Source organism: Cebidichthys violaceus, unplaced genomic scaffold, assembly GCF_023349555.1.
Source record: "Cebidichthys violaceus isolate CVI_PGR_0920_01 unplaced genomic scaffold, fCebVio1.0.p SCAF_4, whole genome shotgun sequence".
Lineage (NCBI taxonomy): Eukaryota > Metazoa > Chordata > Actinopteri > Perciformes > Stichaeidae > Cebidichthys > Cebidichthys violaceus.
This window is the reverse complement of record NW_027176594.1, coordinates 14,961,883-14,981,104: the sequence shown is the minus strand read 5'-3', so window position 1 is coordinate 14,981,104 and position 19,222 is coordinate 14,961,883. Positions and strand designations below refer to the sequence as shown.

Sequence of the window (19,222 nt, the reverse complement as noted above, 5' to 3'; positions counted from 1 at the left end):
CTGTGATTTATTGTTACGTTTCGAGTTCCAGCGATGATGAGCACAGCACAACACGGACAGATCCCGATAATTTAGAGGAGAAAAAGGTTGATGCTTTGGTTGTATGTCGTTCACTCTACCATAACGAAAAAAAAGTACAGTACTGAACTTGGTGAGCTGTACACACGTGCATTGACATTATGCCCAAAAAATACACTCTATACAGTATATCCAACACCGTACAGCCGTGAGGCGTTCACAAGCAGAGAAGAGCCACTGTCCCTCTGGTCCTTTGTCTTGAAATCAAACACAGAAAAAGTGCAAAAGTACATTGAACAGTTCAGAAATCTTAAAATCACCACACAACAACTGAAGGAGAAGCAATTAAAGTTACAGTACTCATTGATGGAATACGACCTCATGATTCTTTAAGTCTACAATCAACAGTTATAAGTGCTTACATCGGAAGTATACGCAGCAGCAGGGTTGTTTTTGCACTGTGCTTTACAGTGACCCGGACCCAACTCCATTAAACCTCAGTCAACTGTGGTGAGTTGCCAAAGAGCTTCTAAGAAGTCTGGAAACACCCTGCGGCCACAGCGGGCTGGATCCACAACTCCCAACAGTGAACGCTGGTCACAGATATGCGATGTGCACACACCTCTGTCATCACAGTGGCTCCACGGTGGCTGGCTGTTGTTACAACACAAAACACCACAGTGAAGCAGAGGTGAAAACATCAGGTCTGTGTGTCCAGGTAAGGGAAGGGAAGGGAAGGTAGTCGCTGGGTGAAAACACAGCTCCGTCTGAAAACATTTTCTGTTTACATTCAACGTTGTTTGCTTCACTTTACTGGATCCCGCCAGTTCTAACTCCTCGGGTGAGCTAAGGACTCACTTTGGATCACAATTTGTCCCCCCAAAAAAAACCGTCTTAACGAATGCTGGGTTGTAATGGTAACACTATAAGCATTTATAAACACTATATAAAGATTTAACAAGTGGTTTATAACACACTATATTGTACTTGTAAGCAGATATACACATGAATGTATTTGTCAACAGCTATAACTCGTCCTACAGTCAGCCATAAGTCAGCTAAAATATCGTAAAACACAAAAGTAATAATATAAAATACGTCTTCATAGGAGAAATGTGCTTATAGCTGCGTACAACTACATTATAGCATGTTATCAACGATTTATTAACTACGTTTATATACTGCTTATAAATGGTAAATAGCGGGACTTTAACGAAAGTGTTACAGTTTTAATTGTTGCAATTACACACGGCTTCATGGCATTTGCAGTATATTTTCTAAGTCGAGCTGATTCCTAGGAGTGTTTTTAAAATCCGCACACTGACAACATTCTCATAAAAACTGATCAAAGACGCTCCTGAAATTGAACACGAAGATAAAAAGCTGATGTGATCCGTCTGTGTTCAGGTTTTTTCACACTGAGGCTCCGACAGAGAAACAAAAAAAGTTTAATGCAGCGATGTGCATAGTCCAACTCATTTGTGCATTTCATGATATTGTCTGTGTAGCGTTTCCACCTTGATATCGATATGCATCTGTTCCTGTTGTAACGGTACTGTCCCTTCTATTTGAGTCCTATGACATTTGACTGAGGGTGGATGGATTTATTTACTGTAAATGCAGGGCTTCAGTAGGTGGGGTGTCCCTTTACGCCCCCTTCTCTCCCACCTCACGGTACAGTTCAGGACTCCTCGTCAGTGGCACTGGGGGAGCGCTCCTGGAGGAGAGATACAAGAGAATGTCTGCTGCATGATATCTGATAAAGTTGGTAGAAAGATATAGTTAAGAATGGAGAAGAAATGTCGTCTGAGAACATCCGTCAGTCATTCTCTTCTCTACGTAATACTCATTTTTTACAAAGTTCAACAATATTCTTCCTCTCTAAAGGGATATCGTTTTTCATTTTTGTTTTTTCCACTTGATCACAGCCTTATATTTGTTCTTTCAACAAAAACACATCCCATATGTCACTGTAAAGAAAACAATAGTGCACGTAAATAACTATGTAGGTAAGTCATCTGTGTGTTCACCTTTGCTTAGACCTCTGAATAACAACTTCTTAAAGCTGTTTTAAGGCTGAAAATGTGAGTTACCTCTTCCTGCTCATCCTCAGAATCGTCATCACTGACAACAGGTTTGGCTCTGGTGCGTCCTGTTCGTCTGCTGCGTCCCTTCCCTCGATCTCCACCTTTATCCTTCTTTCCCAGACGGATCTTCACTTTCACTGAGCGAGCTGGAGAGACACACACACACACACACACACACACACACACACACACACACACACACACACACACACACATTAATCATGTTTACGGTATAAATAAAGATTCAAGTGTGGAAAAAAAAGCATTTTGTCATCAAAACAATGTAACTGAAGGGAAACTTAGTGTGTGTTTCATGTGAAAAAGAGTCAGTGGGAAAAAGGACATCACAACTAGTACAACTCAAATTAAATATGGAAGATAACTTACATTATACAAACAACAACAGACTAACACTTAACAACAGTCCTGTGCCGCTCTCTTTACTCGGACATAGAAGCTTACATTCAGACTCCGATCCTTCCTCCAGCTCCTCTTCCTCTTCCTCGCTCTCCTCTCCCTCACTTTCCTCCTCCTTCTCGATCTTTTGCCTCAAACTGGTAAACACCGACTGGAGGACTATGGAGTCTTCATATATCTGCTCACATGGTAGAAAACAACTGTTTACTATCAACATCAAGTGCATAGAGGTAACAACGGCGCTCTCAGTGACCACAGTTCATCTGTGATTTTTAAGATTTTCAGCATTTTATGATGGGGGCAGATAGAGAGGGAAAGTCATGCATGATATAGGCATCATGAACAAGATGCATATATTGTAAGGTGATGTTGCAGTAACAGCTTTAAAGGGACAGCCCACCCCAAAAATACAAATTTCTCCTCTTACCTGCAGTGCTATTTATAAGTCTAGAATCTAGATCGTTTCGGTGTGAGTTGCAAAATTTGGGCGATATCAGCCGTCTTCTCTCCATTATAATGGGACTATGCTATTATATACTATACTACACTATTTGTTATATATATATATATATATATATATATATAACAAAAGAGCACAGTAAAAACATGTATAATGTCCTCCAAGTTTCCTAAATAAAGAACAAGTAGTGGCTGAGATATGAAAGTAAGACAAATGTTAATTTCTGCAGTGGGTAAAAATCAGACATACACCATGTGAGAGCCGTATACTGAACAGTACACAGTCGAGGACAGCAGGGGTTTTTCTGCATGCGTGAGTGAAGTAAGTCTCACCAGCGATCCCTCTAGGTTGAAGGTCTGAGCGTTTTGGAAGAGCAGCATGACGTCTCTCTCCAGGTCACCCAGACTGCGGTAGCGATGACCCCGAATCCTCTCCTACAGCGAAGATACAGTATGTGCAACACTAAATATATAAGAGAACGTCACATCCGTTGACCATAACATTTTCTTTATTTTTGTTGTTGTTGTTTTTCCTGATCTAACCTTGATCTTCCTGAAGTCCACAGGCTTACGGATCAGTTCGTAGTACTCCGGCAGCTCTTTTCGAGACGGCAGCTGGATGAACACCTCGCTCAGCTGACGCCCACTGGCGCTGCAGGAAATGACATCATCAGGATGAGACAAAACACTTTTATCAACAAGCTGAAAGCTGATTGAATTCAGCATATCAAATCCCCCTTTGTGCATTTATTCTATTCAAACACTATGGGTGAGAAATAACTGACTTATCTATGAACAAAATGTGTTAATTTTAGCTTCACAGTTCAGATCAACTACTGTTTGCCAGTTTCTAGCTGACATGTGGATTTTTCTCTTCACATTAGTTTCTCTGTCAACCATAGTCACACATTTTCATACATAAAACACTGTCAACGAACATATAAAACCCTAATAATAAAAACTGCTGATTTAGAGTAGCATGACATTGCAAAGTGCAAAGTGTTGAACACATGTTTGGTGACTAATTAATAACTTCAGTTTTACTGGTGTAGAATGGTGTCCGTGTGTTTGATGCCATTTGTGTGACATCTAATGGGTTACTTCATAAACACGACAGTCTAAATGTCTGATCAGTGATGTTTCGGTGAGGGCAGAACAAAATCAACTCAGGAAATGTGTGTAAGCTGTTGTGAAAAATGCATGGAGAAGCACCAGAAAACGTGTGAGCTACCTGTCTTTATACTTGATGACGGCGTCCACGATCTTCCTCATCTTCTTCGAGAGGACGGGGGGGTTTGGGGAGAGTTTCTCAGCAGGCGGTCGTCCCCTCTTCCTCTGCCTCTTCCCATCCTCATCTTTGTCCCCTCGTCCTCGTCCCCCCGAGGAAGAGGAGGGCCCGGGGAGATCCAGGTCGCGATCCCGCTTCCTCTTTCGGGTCGTCTTTTTGTGACGCACCTCCTCCTCGATCTCCTCTAGCGTTCCCTCCTCTATCGCCTGCACAGGAAACATAGACTGCAAGATTAAAACAAAGGTATTGATATCACAAAATGGAGAGTGGACCCTTTACTCCAGAAAGCAAAGAGCTTTTATTTTGTATTTGAATTTGACATCTGGGTCTCTGCCCTTTCCGCATTGAGGCTAATGACCTTGAGCCACTGCTTCTCCGTCAGTGAGTCGCTGTAGTCCACCTCCTTCCGCTGCCGAGATCCGCGTCCAAACATCTTCTCCTCCTCCTCCTCGCAGGTCAGTCGTTCAACCTCGGCGTCGTCCTTCATGATCCAGGTGGGCAGCTCGTCCTCCTCCATCAGACGAGGTTTTCGCCGAGGGTTACGGGCCTCCTCGCGACGGCGATCCAGGTCCATGCGCTGAGGGAGGGAGACGAAGAGGGCAACATAATGAATAAGTAGGGAGAGGAGTTATGTCTGTATGAGCTGTAATTTATCCTCCAAACACTGACCATGAACTGATCGAACTCCTCCTCGCTCCTGGCAATCATCTGGTTGACCGTCTCGTCATCTGGCACCTCATCCTCCTCCTGAACACAGCAGGCACACATTGGCAAGCGGAGCATAAGCAAGCTCACTCTTTAAAAAAACGGTGTTTCCGGTGCACGCACGCACACACATTAATGCGAAGACACACTTCCTGACCCCAGACCTCGTCTTGCTCCTCGTGTTCTAGGATGGCCTGCAGGAAGGCCCTGCGCTCGTGGCTGGAGGACTTCTGGTCAAACATGCCGGCCTGAATGACCTTTTGGTCGACGTTCAGTTTGTACTTGGCAGCGGCCAGGATTTTCTCCTCAACGCTGTTGATCGTGCAGAGGCGCAGCACCCGCACCTCGTTCTGCTGACCGATGCGGTGGGCTCTGTCCTGAGCCTGCAGGTCCTGGAGGAGGACAAAGACAGATACTTCATAATTGCTGGTCAGTCACTCATACTTTTTTTTGCAGTTATAAGACATTATAATTACTGTTATAATGCATTATAATGTAATTATAAGTTAGTGTAAGTGGTCATTGTTTGCTTTAAGTAAAGTGTTATAGATTTAGAATTTATATTTAATATTTTTTCACTTTACTTAAATCAAACAATGGCCACTTAAAGTATCTTATAATCACATTATAATGCAACAAACGGTGATTACAATGCATTTAAAAAAAAAAGAGTATAATGTGTTACTATGGGAATTATAATACACTATGATCCTTAAGCATAAGTCATTATAAAATGCTTCATAAAGTGCATTGACTGTTAGAAAGCATCATGAATATATATGAGGGCTTATAATTCTAATTATACGGTGCTATAAGCAGATTATAATGCATTATAAGTACGTACATATTGCATTATAGATGCGTCATACAAAAAGTTACAGACCAACATTTATTTTAATGATGCATTTCTTTTAAATACAATGCAAGAAACCCAGGAGCTTGTTGATTTAAATCTTGAGCTTGAAATGGTTCAATGAGCGACTCCACTCAGCATTTCAGCAGCAGCTTAACAGTTAACCAAACATTATCTGCAGGATTTAAATTGAAACAGTACATTGTATAATGCTGTGAGACATTCATTTTCTTTTGGTTTACACTATTCTCTTGAACTCAAACAAACTGACTACTAGTAACCATTTATTGTCTGAACCTGAAGTCTCTGTGTTCATGTCTATTGTTGTGTGTGTATAGCAAGTGTCCCGCAGACACTAGCCTCCGCTACATCTGAAAGCAAATTGATGTTGCTTTGATTAAATGGTGTCTTTTGTAAATCAAAACAAACGTGCATCACACCTGATGTGGGTTCCAGTCAGAGTCAAAAATAACCACTGTGTCGGCAGACTGCAAGTTGAGGCCGAGGCCTCCAGCTCTTGTGCTCAGGAGGAAGATAAAGTAATCTGACCCTGGTTCATTGAATGTCTTCAGCAACATTCCTCTATCCTCAGCTTTCGTAGTGCCTGAGATGTAAGAAGTGGACAAGAGAGAAGAAAAGCACATGAAGGAAATGAAGGAAAAACAAGCAGCAAAGTGTTACAAAAGGAACGAGATTTCAGGGAAAAAGAATTAAATTCACAACCATCTCCAAGTGAACTGTCTCACCATCCAGACGCAGATACTTGAAGCTGCGATAGGCAAAGTAGTCCTCCATGATGGTCATGAGCGTGGTCATCTGACAGAAGAGCAGCACTTTGTGGTTTGTTGCGTTCAGCTTTGGTAGGATTCGATCCAACACCTCAAACTTTCCCGATGCTCGATACAGGTCAGGGCTGACGTAAAGGTAGGCGGTGTAGGTTACAAGGGTTACAGCGTGTGTGTGTGTGTGTGTGTGTGTGTGTGTGTGTGATCTTGACCTAAAGAGGAACTAGCACTTACCCCTGGACTATCCCACCAGAGAATCCTAAATGTTCAGAGAAAGATTCCTGCAAAAAGACAAAGCGGAACACTTCAGTATGTGGCTTCCTATTGTATTGCCAAGGCAATCTAGTGTGTGAAAAGAGATTTTTTGCATCGATGTTAGTGTGCTTTCTGGGTTTTACACTCGCTAAATGCCTTTTATCCAAAGCACTTTACAAGGTTTTTGCCGATCATTCACCCATTCACACTGATGTCAGAGAGCTACCACGCAGGGTGCTGGCCTGGACATCAGCAAATGGGGAGCAGTGGATTAAACCTCTCTACCTCCTTATGTCCTGACAAATCTACAAAGAAAACAGTGAAACAAATAACTGAGAGACTAAATGTTTTTGCATCACCTCTATTTGCTGGAACATGTACGGGTGGTTACAGATCTTCCTCAGCTGCATGATGGTGTTCATCAGGGTCTTTGTGCCTCCTTTACCCTGGTAAACGCAACCAGACAAAACGTACAGCTTGTAATCACAACGTTATTCTTTCATTCAACATTTATTCATAAAGGGTAAAGGCAGTCATCGATTCTCCCTCTAGGCTTCAATTAAAGCAATGAGTATTTAAAAGTGAGAATGACAATTAAACTTCAGCATCAGCAAAAATAAATAAATCTATTTTCTTTTCATTCTGAATGTTTCCTAAAGATTCTTTATGAATGTCAAACAAGCAATTCAAGTCTTTTCTCACAGTGAAAGCCAAACATCTACTAGACCTGCCTCCTTAAATGAGTCTCCAGGTGTGATCAAATGATCTAGTGCCACATATTATTTAGCCTATTACGAACTATAATTACCACTTTGTAGTTGTTTACCTTCACAAACCAGTCAAGTTGCAGTTTACATCCATGTCTGTCCAAAATGTCATCACTTCATCCTCAAAGACATTTGTGTGAAATTTTCAAAATTAGCATATGATTTTTTTTAGAAATGTCAACTTGAATCCAAGTGGACTTTTTTGCCAAATTGCCAGGTGTTGTTGAAATGCCTCGGGGCAATTGGTTGCCCCGTCGCTCAGAGGTCCTGGCAGCCGATCGACCCGGTCACGGCTGTTTTCTGTTCTGGCCCCACAGTGGTGGAATGAACTTCCCACTGACGTCAGGACAGCGGAGTTGCTGCCCATCTTTCGGCGCAGGCTGAAAACCCACCTCTTCAGGAAGTGCTACCCTCTCAGCATTTATTGTATTCATACTAGCTTGTTGCACTTATTGTATTCGTATTACTTATAGCACTAACTGTTTTTCTTGTTTCTGCACTGTACTTTGGCTCTGAGTTATGCTCTGCTTCATGCTCTTAGATGCTTGTTTGGAAAAGGAAATGTACTTATGACTTCTGGTGACTAGTAGTTCTTTTGATTACCAATGTTGAATGCACTTATTGTAAGTCGCTTTGGATAAAAGCGTCTGCTAAATGACTGTAATGTAATGTAATATTACTTTCACGTGAATTGACTGAACCAGGAAACACAATACCTCCGGCCACAGCTGTCGTGTTTCACAACTATCATTTCCAGAATTGAGAACATTTTTGATTATGAAAAGTAAACGAACAGTATGGGACACATAAACTTCCGAAAACACAAAACTGAGTTGAATAGAGTAGAAACTATTTTATTTTGGTGTTGTTAAGTTCTATTGATGCCTGAGCCAAATACCCACACAGTGTTCATGTCCTCACCTTCTTGTCCTTCTCTGATCCATCAGTGAGCAGGACCCCCTTGGCCTGCATGTGCCTGTACAGCACCCTCTGAAGAGACGACATGTCACACTTGATCACGTACTCCACCTGGTGGAGACGAGAGACAGGGGGAACTAATGAAAGAAGTTTACCAGCATTGTAATCATTATATTATAAAAAAAATACTTGTGAACACTAGAGGTTTTCTTTCCCATCCATTAGGAGATCATCTGGACTAATATGTGCTCGTCTCTTCTCATGTGTTAGTATATAAGTTAGCTGTGTGTGCTAAATTAGGTGAAACATGCCTTCTCTGGAAGCTGTGCCTCCACTTCCTTCTTTAATCTGCGTAACAGGAAGGGCCGAAGTACTTTGTGGAGACGACGGATAATCAAGATGGTCTCCTCTTCATTGAGGTCCACCTGCAGAGTAAAAGAGGCAGACATTTGTCAAGAAAGACAGTGTACCTTGTGCCTGTCGTCTGGCAAAGGCTTTCCTTAAAATATCGAATGTGACGTGGCTACAACCGAGCCCTTCTCTCCACCTTCTCTCCAGTCATGGCGAACGGGGCGTTGAACCACTGCTCGAAGGTGCTGCAACTCTTGAAGATGGTGGGCAGGAGGAAGTTCAGCAACGCCCAGAGCTCGGGTAGTTTGTTCTGCAGCGGCGTGCCCGTCAGCAGGACCCGCCGCGGTGCCAGGTAGTGGGTGTTCAGGACCTGGGTCAGCTTGCAGTGGTGGTTCTTCATCCGGTGGCCCTCGTCCACGATCATGTACTTCCAACGAATCTGTTGGGGTCGAGGAGAGGGGAGGAGCACGTCTGGATAAAGTCGCTGCTATACTGTTTAACTGCATCCAAATCAACCAAAAAACAGAAAGTGATCAGAAGGAAACATCTCTTGTCCTCTCTGTCCTCATGAGGCGTGCTGGCTCCGGGCCAAGCCAAAGCTTTTTGAGCTATTCTTGCCTGAACTACAACACCCACCTTTGAGCAGTCAGGAAGCCTATATGACTACATGAGAGCATAGCAGCATGACGGCCACAGAGGACAGTGGGGGGGACGCGGTATACAGGCGGTGTCAGTGTGGCAGCACCTAGGAGAAAGCACTGACACGCAGCACAGGGGGGTCAGATTGGCCAGGATGAAACACTTTCAGACTTTTGGGGATTTAGGGAGTGGGAGACGACAAACAAAAAAAACACATCGAAACCTCAAGCAAAGTCAAATGATTAGGAAATAGGAATGACACTATGACTGCCTGGGTGTGTTTGTGCGTGTCCTTCTGCTCGTGTTTGTTTGTACATCCGTTCTCACCTTGGCCAGTACTTGTTTGTCCTTGATGATGTACTCGTAAGTGGTGAGTAAAACGTTGAACTTGCCACTGCGCAGCTGGGGGACGAACGCTCTTCTGGCAGCAGGAGACCCCTGAATGCCAAAAAAATGTAATTACAGATAAACTGGTCACAATATTTTACAAAAAAGTGATACAATACAATAATAATATGTGCATCTTTAGAAACACATGTTCTTGGCTGCAAAAACCCACCTTGTAGGACACTTTCACCACCGTCGGTGCCCACTTGTCAAACTCATACACCCAGTTAGAAAGAGTTCTGTCAATGAGAGGCAGCTCTGTTGTCATCCGGCAATTTATTCGGAACAATACAAAATCCTTTTTTTCTTTAATTGTAGTGTAAATCACTTCCCTGACGAATGAGAACAAAATTAAGAGGTTACACTAACGAGAGTGGTACAATGATGAGGGAGGGCCCATTGAGCCGTTTGTGCTCCATGAGGTACGTGATGAGGGCGATGGTCTGGATGGTTTTTCCCAAACCCATCTCGTCCGCCAGGATCCCATTCAGGTTGTTGTTGTAGAGGGAAACCAGCCACTCCAAACCTTTAACCTGACAGACATGGAAGGGACAGTCAAGCGAAAGAAACATTTACCTCCCTTGTCAAGTCCTAAAATTTAACAAGTCTTTGTTCAAGAGAGTGACTATCATGTAATTGATCAGATTGTGCTTTGTTCACCTGATACTGTTTGAGTTGTCCATTTACTAACAAGCTGGACTGTTTCTCCACCTTCTCTGTGACAGCGTGAGCCACAGAATAATAAGACTGGAGGCTTCGGGCGAACGCTGCGCCGCTGTATTCGTCATCCACATCCTGCTTAGCGTTTCTGCGGAGGACACACACAACAGCTTTATTCGATCATTTTGTAAATACCTGATGAGCACATGCTTTGTTTTGTTTACGGTGGCCCTGAGAACATAACTCTTACAAACATGTATTTAAGTGTGATGCTCCATATGCGTACTCACTCGATGATGTGCCGGACGTCCACCTCCGACACGTCCTCGCTGTCAGGGTCTGTAATCTTTTTCTTTTCCTCCACCTGGGTAGCTGATGGCTGAGGCTCCTCCTCTTCCTCCTGCCAGACAGCTTGTCAGTGACCGGTAGCAGTGAATGTGAAACTGGCTTCATGTCAACATGTCTTTTAAAACCACCCACCTCCTCCTCTTCCTCCTCCTCGCTGTCTTCACTGTCTGAGCGAGGAGCCACCTCATAACTGGACAAAATACGGGCATACTCAAATTAAGTTGACTAACGGACCCTGTAACTGCACATTTCTACTGTACAAGTCATCCTCATGCACATGTCTATGTTTAATCACACACATAAAAGCCCTAAAGCGTATTAAATAAAAGAAACTGGCTAAAGGAAACAGTAGCCATGCTAGCAGCCCTGTGAGGCTATACCGTTCATAACATACCAGGAAACAAAGATTATACTGTCTGAAAACTGGAAGAACAACTTCAACTCAGTACAACTCAATTTTGATCAGTCCGGGTGGTACTTCTGGTATAGTTAGGCTCAATTTTGCTTTGAAGCGATTGATAACGTAGCATGCTAGCATGAGTTAGCATAAAGGCTGACATACGTAGTAACAACAACCAGACATTAACATGCTGACAGGTAATATTTAGCCTTTTAGCATCATAATATTTGCAAGTTAACATGCTTGTGTTTAGTAATATAATGTTAAGCTAACTAGCATACAGGTATCATGTTTTTGCTGCAGGACAAATGAACCCTGGGGGACAATAAAGTTAAAGTTGTTCATTTAGCATGCAAATGTGCATACAGTTAGCACCTTTACCATGGTATGTAGCACTGAAGCACCTAAGTCACAACTAAGAGTCGAGCCAGTTGATGGTGCGAGATGAAAAGTCAAAGAGGTCATCACATATATAATTTTTCCTCTCTGGACCTTGAATTTCATGGGAATTCATCCCTTGCCAAGATTCAGTATTTCGAGAGGGCTGGGCGATGAGGAGAAAATCAAAAATTGAATAATAATAATAATATATAATAATATTATATAAAAATAATGTTATATTTTTTACCAAAAACGTCAACCATAACGATATATTATATGGTTGACCATTGGTGCTTTTACATATTTACACAATGAGATTTTTGATAAATAATCATCAGTAATGTGGACATAATGAGTAAGTGGGTAAAGGCAAATGATAGAACAGCTAAGTTCAGAAACAGACATCACTTTACTGTAATGCATCGTCTAAAACCAAGATAAGACAACACTTATGCCATATTACGATATCCAAAATCTAAGAAGATATCTAGTCTCGCATCACAATATCTATATATTGCCCAGACGTATCAACAGACCAACAGACTGACAGACATTGCAGCACTTACAGCCATAGACACACACATTCTCACACATAAGCCACTCCTCCTCTCTCCAGACAGTCTCACCCGGGGTTCATCTCCAGCCAGGTCTCCAGCTGTCCAGCTTCAGGAGCGTCCACTCCTGTCAGGATGTTCCCACTGTCCACATGGATGACCTTCACGGGAAGGTCACTCATCTGACTCGTCTCATCCAGAGGCTGCAGGAGACCAAGCAAGTTATCTTAAGGACGGGGCTAGTTTCATTGGGCTGGGTTTAAATGGCTGCTGATGGAGAAGAAACAAAGCTTCAGATGGTTAAGACTGTGTGTGAAAGTTGAGTTTAACAACCACTAAGTATTGAGCAAATATCCAAATTAAATACAGTGTATGCTGCATGAATATTATTTCTACACGTATGCACACATGGCATTGAGTGGGCTAAGTTTGGTCACGAGTTACAGATAGCCATTGGTTTGAGATATGTATATATAAACCGGTGGTGTTTGTTGGTGCTGCTTTGTGCACCGTGAAAATATAGCTGATAAATATTTGAACGGTCAACAAAAATTTATTTTGGGAGCAAACAGTTTGCAGGTTTTACTTTTTCCATGATTAGAAAGAACAACATTACCCCGCTGAAGCTTTGTGTGAATTTTGGTCCATGCTGTGTTTAAAAAGAGGTCTAATCTAAACAAAGATTCCCAGTAATGTGAACCCAACATATTTAAAGAGCAAAGGTATCGCAAAATCAGTTTGAGTATCTGCTTTAACTACTTCTTTCTTAACTATTTTTAATGCCATCACTAGAGCTGTTGCATCTGCTCACCTCTCCATCAGGACCCATAGCAGCGGTCTGAGCCTCAGCGATCTCCAACTGCGAGACAAGAAGAAGCTGAGTAGTCACAACAGAGACTCACATACAACTCTCACAGTCATTCACTGTCGCAAACAAAGATCACAGCTCCTGGTTTTCCCCATACCTTCTTCTTTTTCTTCTTCTTCTTCTTCTTTTTCTCCTTGAGGGCCTGCACAGCTTTGTGAGCTCGTACCAGCTCGGTGAGGTTGGCAACGTACTCGTCGGTTTGCTGCAGCAGGTAGGCCAGACGCTTGTCCTTCTTCTGGTCAATCAGTTTACGATAGCCCTCCTCATCCTCAGCCTGGGGGGGGGCGCAGACGCACATACAGTGTGTGTAGGAGCATGTGTATACTGGCAAGTGTGTGACGTTCATGCTTGCGTGACGGCGTCTGTGTGGTTCCTCCTTACCATGAGCCTCCTCATCCTCTCCTTCTCGATGCGCTCATTCTCTTTCTTCTGCTCCCGTTCCGTGTTGGCATGGTACGTCGCCACTGCTTTGGTCAGTTTCTGCATTTTACCCGTGATGGAGCGGTGGTACTCTTTGAAGTCTTTGGCATGCTGCAGGATGCTGTTGAGATACTCCTGAGAACAGAGCGCAAGTACACAAAGAAGGGCAGCGAAGACAAAACACAGGAGAAGAGAGGAGCCATTAAAAAAAATACCACTTTTAATCTCATAGGTGACATCACGACTGCATTTGTCCTCTACCTGGTGTTTCTGTCTGCGCTTGCGCTCTTGCTCGATCTTCTGCTGTTTCTCCAGTTTCTCCGTGATGCGCGCCTCTCGCAGAGACTGCCGCTTGCTTCGCTTGTAGGCCTTGGCATCGAGGGCGGTCTCCAGAGCTGTGTCGCGGCGCATACACACCACCACCTCCTGACGTAACTGTGGATAGTTAATGCGCAAGGACCAATATGCAAAACGTCAAATATGCAAAACGTCATTAGCCACTGAAAACACGCAAAAGAAATGCGATGCTGTGAAGGTTGAAGGTGAAACTTTTGTATGTGCATACCTGTCTCTGGAAGTTCAGCAGTCGGAGGGCTTTGAGCTCTATAGTAGCTTTGGTACGTAGATCACCAGCCAGAGAGCCCGGCAGGTTCTCCAGTTCAGCAATACGATGAGTGATACGAGCCTGTAACCTGAGGGAGTACTAAGTTGCATTTTATTATGAACTATTTATGAATTGTGTTTTTTTTACTTTGGATTTTGAGTACCTCTGGTAGACAGTATACAAGAAAAAACTTGTGGTAAAAGTTTTGAATTGCTTAAAATAAATTCAGCAAGAAATCTCTCGAGCAGTGTACTGTTTATAGTGCAGTCACCATTCCACCCTTCAGATTCAGTCATTTTCCGCTCCAGAAAAAGTAAATGAGATTAGGGAAAGTGTGAATCCCCTGGCGTACCTGAACTCCCTCTCCTGCAGTATCTCCACTGGGTCGAGGCCGCAGGGTTTCTGAATGGGGGTAATGCGGTTCTGCTTGGCGTGGTAAGGCATCATGGGAGTAGGCTGTGCTTGCTGGCCGGGGGACTGAGTCTGTGGCGGCATTACTGGGGAGGCGGCGGGGGGAACTGAGGGCGGGGCAGGAGAGGGCCGACCTGTGGGCTGAGGGGGAATAAGCTTTTGGGGTGCGTTGGAGGGGGCTGCTGCGTTCACCATGGGACCTGGAGGGAAGTTGAGAGTGGGAATGAAGGAAAGGTCGACGTTCAATATATAGAAAATGTATTATTTTCATGAAAAAAATGTTTGTGTCCCTCCCTATAATTCTGTTTTTGGTAGGGTTCAAGCAACATTTAGACCACAGGACACTAAAACCTCTTCTGCTGCACAGGAAGTTATGTCTTTTAAGCTTAAAGGTAGCCTGGGGAGTTATTGACCACTGGTGGCACTATGGAGCAATGCTTTTAAGAGTGGGAATACTGTTTGTATTGTGCACAACCATGAGGGCGACGACGTACACATACCAGTCATTGGTTTTCAATGAAAGGCACCAATGAAACGTATTCATGCACCAACAAAGACAAGGAAGAAGTAGACTGCTAGCAAATAAACATGCTGTGTGTTCCATCTACTGCATCTGGTCACATTTTGAAGAATGCAAGCCAGCATGATCTTCTGGCTGTTCTGACCCACAATCCTCTCTACACAGTGGATATATGAGCAAGAGGGTCAAAGTTCAAGGTGCCATAATATGAGAAAGTAGTATGTCACATTTGAATGCATACTGCATGCAACAGTTTATACTTTGGAAAGGCAGCTGCAATATATACTAAAAGTAAAAAGAAAAAAGATGGTTTTAAACAATGCAGGGTTTGAATCAAATATATATATATATATATATATATATATATATATATATATATATATATATATATATATATCCCCGTATTTAATGTATTTATCGTATTTACAATGTGGTTTGGTGAGAAGCACTAAATGTTTACATAACTTTTTGATTGTTTACAAGAAAACTCCACAGGGCATCTTTAAGTAAACAAAAATAGTTTGTTTGGATTAATATCAGGATAAATACTGGAAGGGAGAATAAATGTAAGAAGATGCAGCCTATAGCAACACATTATAATGTGCCAGGGTCTACAATGTGAACATAATGCTAAAGTCATAAACTCTTATCAAGAAATTCTTAAATTATGACACACTTGTCCTCATATATTGGCATATGAACATATTGTTCCTATCCTAACTGTATACTACTTTTCTTACCCGGACATGGACGTACCAGCTTTCACTCAGCCCCTGTTCCTCGAGCTAATATCACTCACACTAGTGAGAGTCAGGCTTCATGAGCTCTCACAGCAACAGCACCACATACCTTCAGGCCAGGATTTCGGAGGTCCGTTTGGGTTTTGTCCCTGCATCCCAACTGTACCCGATGGGCCTGGAGGAGGCATGTTGGGACCCATCATTCCTAAAGAAACAAATATGTGCAAATTATTCTAAGACATTTGGTGCATTTCAAACACAAAAAAATACGATTTGAGAAGAAGTCTTTGGTGATAATTTGCACAAACTACAGTATGAAAATTTAATGTTCTTCAATTAATTACCCATCAGACCACGGTATAGCTTGGTATTCCACACGTTTTCCCGTGCATGCTCACCATGAACTCGACTGTAGCCTGAGCCCATAGGCCCAGGCACTGGTACTGGTCCTACTGGCCCACCTATTGGACCGCCTCCAGTTCCGGGAGCCATGCTGGGCATGGGCTGCTGCTGCATCCCGGGCATCGGCCTCTTCCCTTGGACAGCCATCTGGAGGTGGTCTGGCAGGGGCTGCCCCCGGGCCAGCATCTTATAAGCCATGATCTGGGCTCTGAGTTGGTGAAGCTGGTTCTGGTTGAAAGGAGTAGGGCCTGCAGGACCACCAGGACCTCCAGGGCACAGAGGGCCTCCAGGTTCAAGGCCAGGAACGAGGCTGGAGACACCGGGGCCCAGGCTGGCTCCAGGGCTGGGGCCTGGACCGGAGCTACCTGGAGGGCCAGGCCGGTTATTGAGACCCAGGGTGTGTTGGTCGCCACTGGGACCATCCAACGGTGCAGAGGCAGAGCCGGGACCACCAGAGGAGGAGGAGGAGGAGGATGATGGCATAAGAGGTCCAGAGGGGGGGCCATTTGAAGGGACAGGGCTGGAGTGGTCAGAGCCACCCAATGGAGAGTGGTAACCTGGAAGGACAAATTTTACATTTTGGGAAATATTTGTCTGACCAAGAAATATTCCCATAAATAATCTCAGTAAAACCACAAATTGATGTTTTGTGGTTCATATTAAACAATCAAGACATGACATGTTAATTAGTGAGCTAGCTGTTTCCAACTTTCCAGTCTTGATGCTAAGATGAGTGAACAGGCTGCTGGCTGTAGCTTCATATTTAGCGCATTGACACAAGATCTAACTCTTAGCAGGAAAGTGAATAAACTGAATTCCCAAAATGTCGTAACTATCCCTTTAACAAAATCCTGCAGCTTGGCCCAATGAATAATGAGTCATTCCCTCAACACTATTCAAATCCCACCAGACTGTTGTTTCATAATGTTGTTAACGCTGATTCACAGTGCTAATTCTGTCTTGTTTCACTCCCTGTGTCCCTTCCTTATAGCAGACTGCTGCATGCAAACGACAAAGCCACAAAGTTGCTACCTGACTAGTAGCAGTGCCTTTGTTACACTAAGCTGCTCTGCTGTGTTTTGATATAAAAAAAACTTTAAAGAGTTTGAAACAATGGCTCACAACGGCCTGCTACAACAGAGACACTCCCTATGAGCCGGCCAGGCCACATGAACGCACAACTGGTCTTGCACAATTCTGGGAAGGGTGAAATTGCGTAAGCTAAGTCTACGTAGCGCCTACCTTGCGAGTGTTGGTCCAGAGGGCTGGGCGGGGGGCCCATACCACTGTGCCCGCCCTGTCTCATAGACAGTCCCTTCATCTGACTGAAGCGGCCCTCCTCACCCATGCCCTTCTCATGCAGGCTCTCCATGGACTGTGGGAGAAATCAAACGGGGTTGAAACGAAACTATCATCCTGGTAGTTTCAGCTGCAAACATCATATAGTTCTAACAGGGAAAAAGCACATTGAAATAAATCATATATAAAATGTAAGGAGTTGTAAGATGATGACGGTGACAATTTGACACATAAATGACTATGAGTTTTTAACATGCATGGATTAATATGCAACTTCATCTTTTCCAAAGTATTACAGGCTAAAAGTAATAATTGCTTTCTACAATATGGATTAGTGCTACAATGTGCCATGTCAGCATGTGCCCATTGTGATGGCGTGGAGCCATGATGGAAATTTAAATTGAAGGTGCAGTAAATCCAGTTATCAAGTTTAATGTCTTTCTGTGGAATTAACATCCATATAGCTGCATGGTACAGTCTAGAGATTATGTGAATGTGATGTTTTAACTCCTTAATATGCAGAAATATCGATTTGCTGGATATGGATTTCAAAATAACTGCTGACATGCCACCTCTGTTTCCCAAAGGACTGGGATTACAGCTGTGGTATGTCTCAGCGGGACATTGGGGGTCTGTGCGTCCTTACTTTGTGCAGAGGGTGTATGTTGTCCTGGCCGTATCCAGAGGGCCCTGGCTGGGAGTGTCCAGAGGAGGGAGGGCCCGGGCTGGGGCCCATCATACCGTGAGAGGAGCCCGGGGAGGGCCCAGGGCTGGGGCCCAGCATAGCCCCGGGGGAGGGACCCGGACCAGGGGAAGGACCTGGGCGAGGGGTGCCTCCCATGGGGGGATCTGGTGTTGACATCGCCCTGGATCTCCTGCTCCTCGGTGAGCAACAGGGACCTGAGAGAAATGACAGAGAGAAGGTGAGAGAGAGGAGGAGGACGTGGTCTTTGCTAAACTCATTTGCAATATGCAAAAGTAATTGATCTAAATTAGCATTAATTTAGTGGTTTGATTAGACAGAACTGTTGGAGACATCTGGACAGTGAGGCTGCATGTCTCATTTAACTATGCCGTTCTGATAAATGATGTGGCTGCACAATCTTTGCAAGATATGGTTGAATCTTATCCAACGCCTGTCAGATGAAGACTCTCCATTCTCTCACTGCGCTGCAGCAAATCATCCGTTGCGCGCAGATGCCATTACGGCTGCAGGATCTACCACTGCACTTGAACTGAACACGGGGGCAATCACAGTAAATTATGCACATGAGCCCATGCTATTGAGACCCCCCCCCCCCCCCCCCCCCCTCCCCCTCCGACCACGAAAGGGTGTCTCGTTAAATATAAAAAAGGGGAATGGCGGACTGTGCTTGTGCGACTGACCTACCCGCATGAACAGGACAGGCGGTCCCGGGTGAATGTCTGCGCTCCCGAGTTGGTATTTGCGGGGGATGAGAAAGACGGCGCAGCGGTTGACGCAATTAGTCTACTCACCCTCTTCGTAATGTGCCTTCGAGCGTTGATTTGTTTCGCCGGCGCGGCTCGAGCGCCCCCTCCGCCTCTTCTATGACCGAATGTCTAGTCACGGCTGTGCGGCAGCGCGCATGCGTGTGCAGCTCCAGCAAGGCTCTGAATTTTGTAAAGTCTGTACTGTACAGTGTGTGTAAATGGAGAAGAGTCCTT

At 44.0% G+C, this 19,222-nt stretch overlaps 1 protein-coding gene across 6 annotated transcripts; it reads right to left on the bottom strand.

The window, feature by feature from the left end:
* Positions 1–19,122, bottom strand: LOC137884812 (transcription activator BRG1). Of its 6 annotated transcripts, none has more exons than XM_068726834.1 (34): positions 19,034–19,122; positions 18,183–18,436; positions 17,480–17,612; positions 16,234–16,794; positions 15,945–16,040; positions 14,517–14,775; positions 14,126–14,252; positions 13,822–13,995; positions 13,522–13,695; positions 13,238–13,414; positions 13,084–13,131; positions 12,345–12,475; positions 11,070–11,127; positions 10,880–10,989; positions 10,590–10,737; positions 10,299–10,462; positions 10,102–10,168; positions 9,870–9,980; positions 9,100–9,342; positions 8,864–8,977; positions 8,556–8,663; positions 7,227–7,313; positions 6,847–6,893; positions 6,574–6,740; positions 6,268–6,431; positions 5,106–5,366; positions 4,939–5,016; positions 4,628–4,846; positions 4,213–4,493; positions 3,525–3,633; positions 3,315–3,416; positions 2,568–2,700; positions 2,112–2,251; positions 1–1,735 (listed from the first exon to the last, which is right to left on the bottom strand). In XM_068726834.1, the coding sequence occupies exons 2-34, from the start codon at positions 18,396–18,398 to the stop codon at positions 1,700–1,702; spliced, it is 5,043 nt and encodes a 1,680-aa protein (XP_068582935.1). In that variant the 5' UTR covers positions 18,399–18,436; positions 19,034–19,122; the 3' UTR covers positions 1–1,699. The 6 variants fall into 6 exon arrangements, with proteins under 6 accessions (XP_068582935.1, XP_068582936.1, XP_068582937.1 ...); XM_068726835.1 differs by having other exon boundaries at positions 4,213–4,475; XM_068726836.1 differs by having other exon boundaries at positions 5,139–5,366.
* Positions 19,123–19,222: the final 100 nt, after the last annotated feature.